The sequence below is a fragment of the Sinocyclocheilus anshuiensis genome, unplaced genomic scaffold (genome assembly GCF_001515605.1).
Source record: "Sinocyclocheilus anshuiensis isolate Anshui unplaced genomic scaffold, SAMN03320099.WGS_v1.1 scaffold939, whole genome shotgun sequence".
Classification (NCBI taxonomy): domain Eukaryota; kingdom Metazoa; phylum Chordata; class Actinopteri; order Cypriniformes; family Cyprinidae; genus Sinocyclocheilus; species Sinocyclocheilus anshuiensis.
Genome location: NW_015544227.1, coordinates 1,170,911 through 1,180,392, shown reverse-complemented (window position 1 = coordinate 1,180,392; position 9,482 = coordinate 1,170,911). Strand labels below are relative to the sequence as shown.

The 9,482-nt window shown below is 37.4% G+C and overlaps 1 protein-coding gene across 2 annotated transcripts in view; it reads right to left on the bottom strand.

Annotated features, from left to right (window-relative positions):
• Positions 1-9,482, bottom strand: part of LOC107697456 (neurofibromin-like) — a 59,117-nt gene that overhangs the window by 38,172 nt on the left and 11,463 nt on the right. For both annotated transcript variants that reach the window (XM_016498255.1, XM_016498256.1), the window contains exons 9-21: positions 8,831-9,004; positions 8,435-8,563; positions 7,438-7,512; positions 7,204-7,335; positions 6,647-6,775; positions 6,444-6,557; positions 6,268-6,347; positions 5,936-6,059; positions 4,901-5,147; positions 4,699-4,772; positions 4,323-4,406; positions 2,970-3,311; positions 2,735-2,874 (exon numbers count right to left, since the gene is read on the bottom strand). In XM_016498255.1, the coding sequence (XP_016353741.1) occupies positions 2,735-2,874; positions 2,970-3,311; positions 4,323-4,406; positions 4,699-4,772; positions 4,901-5,147; positions 5,936-6,059; positions 6,268-6,347; positions 6,444-6,557; positions 6,647-6,775; positions 7,204-7,335; positions 7,438-7,512; positions 8,435-8,563; positions 8,831-9,004 (1,844 nt within the window). The remainder of the gene's footprint in view (positions 1-2,734; positions 2,875-2,969; positions 3,312-4,322; positions 4,407-4,698; positions 4,773-4,900; positions 5,148-5,935; positions 6,060-6,267; positions 6,348-6,443; positions 6,558-6,646; positions 6,776-7,203; positions 7,336-7,437; positions 7,513-8,434; positions 8,564-8,830; positions 9,005-9,482) is intronic.

The following is a 9,482-nucleotide window of genomic DNA, read 5'->3' as shown; positions in this document are numbered from 1 at the left end:
ACCCTCATGTCGTTCCAAACCCGTAAGACCTTCGTTCATCTTCGGAACACAAATTAAGATATTTTTGATGAAATGTGAGAGCTCTCAGACCCTGCATAGACTGCAATGCGACTGTAATGTTCCCAGGTCCAGAAATGTAGCAAGGACATCGGTAAAACAGTCCATGTGACATCAGTGGCTCAACTTCAGTTTTGCGAAGCTACGAGAATACTTTTTAAGCACAAAGAAAACAAAAATAACATAATTTTGTCAACAATTCTTCTCCCCCGAGTTACGTCTTCCGCCATTTTAGAGAGTATCACAATGCATATGCACGCTTTCCCCTAAGCGTAAACAACGCTGATTACGCAGATTACGTTCATGCGCGCGCTTTCTCCCCTAAACGTAAACAATGCTGATTACGTCGATTACGCTCTTGGGTACTCTCCAAAATGGCGGAAGACGTAACTCGGGGGAGAAGAATTGTTAAATAAATTATGTTATTTTTGTTTTCTTTGCTCTCAAAAAGTATTCTCATAGCTTCACAAAACTGAAGTTGAACCACTGATGTCACATGGACTGATTTACCGATGTCCTTACTACGTTTCTGGACCTGGGAACATTCAGTCGCGTTGCAGTCTATGCAGGGTCTGAGAGCTCTCACATTTCATCAAAAATATCTTAATTTGTGTTCTGAAGATGAACGAAGGTCTTACGGGTTTGGAACGACATGAGGGTCAGTAATTAATGACAGAATTTTCATTTTGGGGTGAACTAACCCTTTAATACTTTTATTAATCAATGATAGATTAAACTGATGAAAAGTGACAGTAAGGACATTTATCATGCTACAAAAAAATGTATATTTAACTTTATAACATTCTATTCATTCAATAAAATAATATTTAGCAAAATAGTAAACTGTTATTTTAAACTGTAATAATATTTCACAATATTAGTTTTTACTGTATTGTTGATCAAATAAATGCAGTCTTGGTGACTGTAACGCAGTTCGTAGCTACGAGGAGGAGGAGGCGGGAACCGGTGAACATTCGGACATAAAACTTTAATTGTCAAATAAACAAACACAATATCTAAAGTGAAGGCGGCAGCCCCTCACAGAGGACTGCAGCACACAAACAAACAAAATACAACATCAAGTCCAGGCCTGGTCCTCTCTCGTCCTTCACATCCTTCCAGAGCTCCTCCGTGGGACTTGAGACCGGGGTGGCACACAGGTGATGCTCATTATCACTCACGTCACCGGCCTCGTTCCGTTCCCACCCCACTCATCACAGTGACCATAAAAGACGTTTTTACAAAAACATTTAAAAAAATACTACCAGTCCCAAACTTTTGAACAGTATAATTATATAAATTTTTTATAAAATTATATTATAGCAGAAATCTGAACTTCTGGTATGACCGAGCAAGCAGAAAAAAAAACTGTACTGTAGAGCCCTGGACAAATTTCTCAAATTCCTCTTTAGTAAATTATGTAAGACAAATATATCTGGAAACATTTATTTAAAGAATGATCTTCACAGCAAAGCTGATACTAACAAGCAAACAAATGACTTACCTGACCAGGTTAAGCATCATGGTCTCAACGCTGGCTTGACCCAGATGCTCTGAGCTTCCTTCCGTATGGTTGTCAAGAAGGTTCTTCATGATGGCGATGGTCTGCTCCACAAACTGCGTGTTGGTCTCATTAATTGGCACCTAAACATATGAGCACAGAGGCATAAGTACCAATGACATTTGATGTAAGTGACATAAATATATATATATGAAGTAACTATGGCTAGCTGTCTCACCGGCCCCTGGGCATCAAAGAATCTGCTGATGCCGTTTTTGAGTTTGTTGAACAGCATGGGATAGAGCGCTGGACAGAGCTCCAGCCCCACCAGGTCTTTGACGTTAGTGCGGATCTGATAGCCCTTCTCATGATTGCACACCATCAGCGACAGAAGACGGTCCAGAAATCTATTCAGGGGTGTCTCTGGGTTCCCCTCATCATGCTACAAAAAAATGTATATTTAACTTTATAACATTCTATTCATTCAATAAAATAATATTTAGCAAAATAGTAAACTGTTATTTTAAACTGTAATAATATTTCACAATATTAGTTTTTACTGTATTGTTGATCAAATAAATGCAGTCTTGGTGACTGTAACGCAGTTCGTAGCTACGAGGAGGAGGAGGCGGGAACCGGTGAACATTCGGACATAAAACTTTAATTGTCAAATAAACAAACACAATATCTAAAGTGAAGGCGGCAGCCCCTCACAGAGGACTGCAGCACACAAACAAACAAAATACAACATCAAGTCCAGGCCTGGTCCTCTCTCGTCCTTCACATCCTTCCAGAGCTCCTCCGTGGGACTTGAGACCGGGGTGGCACACAGGTGATGCTCATTATCACTCACGTCACCGGCCTCGTTCCGTTCCCACCCCACTCATCACAGTGACCATAAAAGACGTTTTTACAAAAACATTTAAAAAAATACTACCAGTCCCAAACTTTTGAACAGTATAATTATATAAATTTTTTATAAAATTATATTATAGCAGAAATCTGAACTTCTGGTATGACCGAGCAAGCAGAAAAAAAAACTGTACTGTAGAGCCCTGGACAAATTTCTCAAATTCCTCTTTAGTAAATTATGTAAGACAAATATATCTGGAAACATTTATTTAAAGAATGATCTTCACAGCAAAGCTGATACTAACAAGCAAACAAATGACTTACCTGACCAGGTTAAGCATCATGGTCTCAACGCTGGCTTGACCCAGATGCTCTGAGCTTCCTTCCGTATGGTTGTCAAGAAGGTTCTTCATGATGGCGATGGTCTGCTCCACAAACTGCGTGTTGGTCTCATTAATTGGCACCTAAACATATGAGCACAGAGGCATAAGTACCAATGACATTTGATGTAAGTGACATAAATATATATATATGAAGTAACTATGGCTAGCTGTCTCACCGGCCCCTGGGCATCAAAGAATCTGCTGATGCCGTTTTTGAGTTTGTTGAACAGCATGGGATAGAGCGCTGGACAGAGCTCCAGCCCCACCAGGTCTTTGACGTTAGTGCGGATCTGATAGCCCTTCTCATGATTGCACACCATCAGCGACAGAAGACGGTCCAGAAATCTATTCAGGGGTGTCTCTGGGTTCCCCTCACACGAGGCCATGGACACCATGGAGCCCTTGCGATCGTTCAGGGTGCCCATGGGAGGACTGTATGTGGCCAGAGCTGACGTGTTCCTCTGCTGCAAACACACTCCACCCAGCGCACACAGGAAGCCTGTCATATTGATCCATTCCTAAGGGATGAGACAGGATTTATGTAAACAGCCAACATTTCGTCATGTCATGTTTTTTTGTTTGTTTTAACAGTGATCAATTAACTTATTATTGGTCAATTAAATTATTATAGGGGTCAGTAATTATATAATAATTGTAGTAATTATTACAGCAGAATTTTATACATATATACACACGGGGGTGCACATAAGTTTTTCAATCTGGTTCTCATGAAAGCACCTGGAGATTTGGTTTGGTGCTCACAGTGCACATAGTGTGACCCATTAAAAATAACTATAAAAAATAAAATAGTTTATAATAGTAATAATATTATTATTGCACTTTATTTAGTAAAAATAAAAAATAAAGTGTGATAATACTATTAAATTAGACTTTTAAATAAAAAAATGAGCATTAAATAAAAACACAATTATTTTATAGTACACTAAAAAAATACTATACTAATATTTACATTTTCTTTCTTTTCTACTTTTTTATTTTTTATATGAATTTTCAACATTTTCAAATCTAATATCAGCAAGCTTTTATTTTGGTGGGTTGCCAAAGTGTGTGTGTGTTTAAACTTAAGCTGATAAAATTGATAGTTTGAATTATACAGAATTTTCTAATAATTCTCAAATAATACAATAATAACCGCTTTAGTTAAAATAAAAAATAAAAACCACTACTCACATTTTTGGAAAAACAACTATTCTCTAAAAAGAAAAAGTGTAAAGTGATAAATGTTACGTTTCAACACTACAAATTAGGAAAAGGTATTTAAAGAGATAAAATATTACAACATATTCAAAATAATGCAATATATGAAAAAATTATTATATATTTTATAAACTAATAATAATTAATAAGAACGTTAATAATATAAGAATGATTTTAAAGCATTTTTTTTCTTTACAAATTAACCTAATGGACAGAAATGTCCCTTAAACTGAAGAATCACCCATATGTAGACAAAAATCTATTTTCTAATTGTAGGCCCTGTACAGATGCTGAGTGTAGGTGTGTCTGACCTGACTGTCTTCTAGTTTCGTTTTCGGGTAGCTTAAAATTAATTTGGTTGCATGTTCCCATTTAGCATGTGTGTCCTCCCAGGCCTGAAATGACCAAACAGAGCTGTTAAATTCTGTCATCCATGTTATCTTCAAAAAATATATATTTTTTAAACAAACCACAGAAACAGCACACAAGTACTAGACTGTGAAATTCAACCACATTATTTGTAAAACAAATCAAGTTTTACATATGCTAAAAGGCTCCGATTCAAAACAATTATGTTAAATAATACAATGGCACACAACCAGGAAAATGCAAATGTATTCGTCAACCAACCAAAATGACTCTACTACTGTACAATGGCATTACATGTGTAAATGTGTGACCTCTAACCTCTGCGTTTCCCGGGGTGGGCAACTCAATCCTCCGAAGCAAAGCCATTACCCTCTTCTGTAGAGCCGAACGACCTAGAAAAATCAGAAAGATCACAAAAACTGTGCTGCCCTCTAGAGGCACCTGTAACATCACTCACAAATCTAAAAAAACAGAGGTATGAGTCTGAATCCATAAATTCAAACTAGTTTATCAGACAAACCTGTAATCATCATGTTACTGACAGATGCAAACTCCATGAAAGTGTTGTAGTTTGGCAGAAGGGACTGCACAGGAATGTCTTCCCCACTGCAACGGATGTCTGCCTCCTCACACAGGTAGCGGAAACAGGACATGGCCACCAGAACTGCCTCCATGTCTGGACTCCACAGGAACATGTAAAGACAGACCTCCAGCTTGGTCTGGGCCTGCCGGCAGATGGCAATGTTGCTGCCTGCTGTGGCCCGATCCTGTAAGAGGAGAACAGATAAAAGAAAGAAGAAAAAAAAATGTAATTCGTCGATATAGCCAATATTGGTTGTTTCATTTTTTTTTTTACATTTCCTGGTTGATATCCTTGCTCTTTTGCTGCACAGGAAAGTCAGGTCAAACACACTGCATTGTGGGATAAGGTATAGTAGTGTAGTTTGGTTGTACATTTCATCTTGCCGATAATAATAATAATTATTATTAGTAGTAGTAGTAGTAGTATATATTATTTATTATTATTATTAATTTTAATATTTAAATTGTATTTGTACCCCACACAGTGTAGTTTGGTTATATACGTCACACTCTGGCAAATAACAACAATCATAATAATAATAATAATAATAATAATAATAATAAGTTATCATTTGTACTACACAAGTTCTTAATTTATATGAATTATTTTCATTATTTAATTTTTATTTGTACCCCACACTGTTTAGTTTAGTTATATACTTCACACAATTGATGATAATAATAGTGATATTAATAATAAAAGTTATTATTATTGTTGTTGTAATAAAATATATAATAATAATTTATATTAATTTTTATTTAAAAAATGTAAATTTTATTTGTACTGCACAAGTGCTTCCCAGTTCAGGATATAAAAATAAGCCAGATAACAACAGTAACAAGAGGAAAAATAAAAGTGAAAGATTAAAAAACAAGGAAATGTAATTGATGTTTTTAGAAATATCCAGATTATGTAGTCAAGGGTATGCAAACATTTTACCCATAATGCCCTGGGTGCAGAGGGCCGACTCACCTTGTTCCGGAGAAGAAATTTGTTTCTGCAGATGAGAATCTCTCGCAGCCACTTCAGAATCTCAGTGCTGTTGATCAGCTGATGACCAAACAGCTTCTTACAGATGAAGAACAGCACCTGAGAACTGGACCGACAGCAAATGTGGATGCTGCACACTGGTGGAGGTTGAGGAGCCCCTCCCCCCCACATGATTGTAAAAGTGCTTTGGGTGTACAACAATACACAATAAAGCGCTATATAAATGCATCATTCATTCAAATACACAATTAACAGGGCAAAGTTTAATTTCTATCAGCAACTATTCTCTGGAGTCGAGTCCACTGAGGAGCTACCTGATGTCCCAGAAAGTTTCCATAGGAGCGTCTGGGTTCCACAGCTCGATGCTTTCAGGCTGATGCAGGACCAAAAGAGCCTAAGACAGAGACAGATTATGACTGAAAACGTACACACGGACTATCTAAACTCATGCTAGAGGCACCAGATAAACAGAGAGATACAATTATCTCACCTCCATGGCCTCCTGGGAAATATCTCCCATGTTAGCAAGAGGCACGAGCTGCACCAGTCCTGTGATGAGATCCGCCGTGCTGCTGTGGACCTCCAGACCCTGTTTACCTGGATTCTGATTCACAAACACACACGTGACATTAATAGTACAGCAGAGCATAACTTTATAAGTATCACATATCTTTATAAAGCTGAACCACTCACATGTAGCATCAGTTTGGGATCTGCATGGATGAGTTTCACCAAAGCCAAAAGCAGATACTTGTGACTCCTGGTGTCCAGATCAGTGGTTTTCTCTTTAAATTTCAGACTGCTCATTTTCAACGTCAAACTCTGAGAGGAAGACAGATATGATGTACTCATGAAGTATTCATTTTAATTTCTTCATTTATATACCATACACGGTTCATAAACTTCGTAAATTTAAATGTATAAGTATTATTTACATATATTTTATCTGTGATTTTGATCTTTTTTTCCTAAACTGAATTAAAAATGCTAAACTGCCATATCCATTTCTGAGATGACTGCTTGCCACTCTATGAATTAATTATGCAACATAGTGATGTCATGGACTATTTGGAACATTCATTGTAGCATACTGTATGCTGTTTCACATACTACGTCTAAAAATAGTAGCCTGTCTGCATTAAACTGTGCAGTACACAAATATTCTATTCCCAGCGTCTTTCCCCCATGTCAGACTGCTAGCAGGACACTAGAGGTTATCTTATATCTGAGAAGTTTTGTGGGCGTCTCACCGAGGTCATACGGAGGGGGGCGTGACTGCTGCAGCCCTGCACCGCTCTCCCCAGAGTCTCAGCAAACATGAGCCGCAGCTCTCCCGAGTAACAGTACACGGTATCGATCTTCGGCCACCAGTCCAGCGGGGACTAGAACATGATTGAAGACACACAGAGGACATTTGGACACCCTGGGAGTGAATCAGACATCTTATCTCTCTGAAGTGAACTAAGGACACCAGGAGCTCTTACATTAGTGATGATTCGGTGGAGAGAATTCACCAGAACGAAATGAAAGGTAGGAGGTGAGGACGGAGCCAGACACACCTTACAGAAAAAGAACGAGAGATTTGGTGAAAGCATTCTGTAGGTCAAGTCTGTGTATGCTCTTGGAACAGTGTACAAATTGAACAAAACAAATGAATTAACAATTTAATAATTAACAACTAATTATACAGCTATAACTATATATATATATATATATATATATATATATATTTGTTTTTCATTAGAATGTTAGCTAATTTGCATGGCACCATTCATAAATGCATTGAAATGCTGCTCAATGTGAAAGCACGCACGTGATGGAGATTTACCGCTGATTACAGAACCGACTTTCTGACAAGATGCGCATTAAATATCGCATGCGATTTATCGTGCAGCCCTAATATACAACTATAAACATATCCGACTTTCCCTGAATATACACTCCTGTATATAGCAAATCTCAACTGCTTAATTGATATATACAGTACACTCACATAAAACAGTATATACTATAGAGCAAATCTCTGCTGCATGATTGTTTATACCTTGGTAAAACGCAGAGCTCTATACATGTTTAGATATATACTGTATCCAACTTCATTTGCATACATACAGTACACTCACGTAAAGAGATATATACAGTACTATACAGCAAATATCAACTGCCTGATTTTTTATTTTGTTGCAAAATTTAACTATATTATCACCCAGCTCTTTATATAAAGTTGGATATTTAAGTAAGACCAACTTTATGCTCATACATTATTATATTTGCACTTGTTATTTATTATATTACATTTGTAACGCAAAATGTAAACTATATTATCAGCCAGCTCTAATCTTCAAAATGTGACTATAAAGACACATAAAGGTATTAAGAAATTATTACATTAACGTCATGATTTTCTGTAAAGCTGCTTTGAAAGAATTTGTATAGTTCAAAGAGCTATAGAAATAAGCTTGACTTGACTTGTCCACACACCTTAAATTGCTGATTGTTATGCGGGTTGATTCTGAAACAGGAGACAAAACAGTCGATCATTAAGTCCAAGTCTGCACTCTGGCTCCCTGCGCCTCTGGAAAACGGTTTAGCTGGGTTAAACAGCAACCCCTGGAGACAAAGAGACAACCGTCAATGAAAAGGACAGCATCAACACGAAACATTCAGATGCATCTGAGCCACTGTGAGTCGCCAGGTTTGGGTTTCTTTAAGTGTTCGTTCCTGGGCGATGCAGATTTGAGTCCTGTCTGCAACATTTTCCACCTCTATTCCCTTTCTTACTCCTTAAGCATTCTCTGCTACTCTCAACAACACAAAGCAGCCAAAAACTAAAATAAAATGGTCCAAATTCTGCCTGAGAGCCATATTTGTCGATACCTTCAGATCCATGACGATGGACTGCACTAGCAGGAAGATAACGGAGTGATCCTCCCAGCTGATGTACGTGGACGCTTTGCAGAGTTTAACGCAGGCAATTGCTGCACTTTCTGTCAGCTGTTTGCTTCCACTGTGACCAGTCAGGGCTTTCCGTAGATTCTCCAAAAACAGTTTCTACAAGATAAAAAGCAACACATGAATACATATTACAAACAGTTCAGAGATAATCCAATTATAGTTTACTAATTTTACAAAAAAAGTGAGGATTTCTAAACTATTTATAAAGTACAAACTGTGTGATGTAGTTGGCTAGATTTGGCACGTGCATGAGGAAGGGTATATGTTTTTACATTAGTGAGGCTCAAATGGGTTTTATCAGTGGCCGATATATATATATATCGGCCACTGATAAAACCCATTTGAGCCTCACTAATGTAAAAACATATACCCTTCCTCATGCACGTGCCAAATCTAGCCAACTACATCACACAGTTTGTACTTTATAAATAGTTTAGAAATCCTCACTTTTTTTGTAAAATTAGTAAACTATAATTGGATTATCTCTGAACTGTTTGTAATATGTATTCATGTGTTGCTTTTTATCTTGTAGAAACTGTTTTTGGAGAATCTACGGAAAGCCCTGACTGGTCAA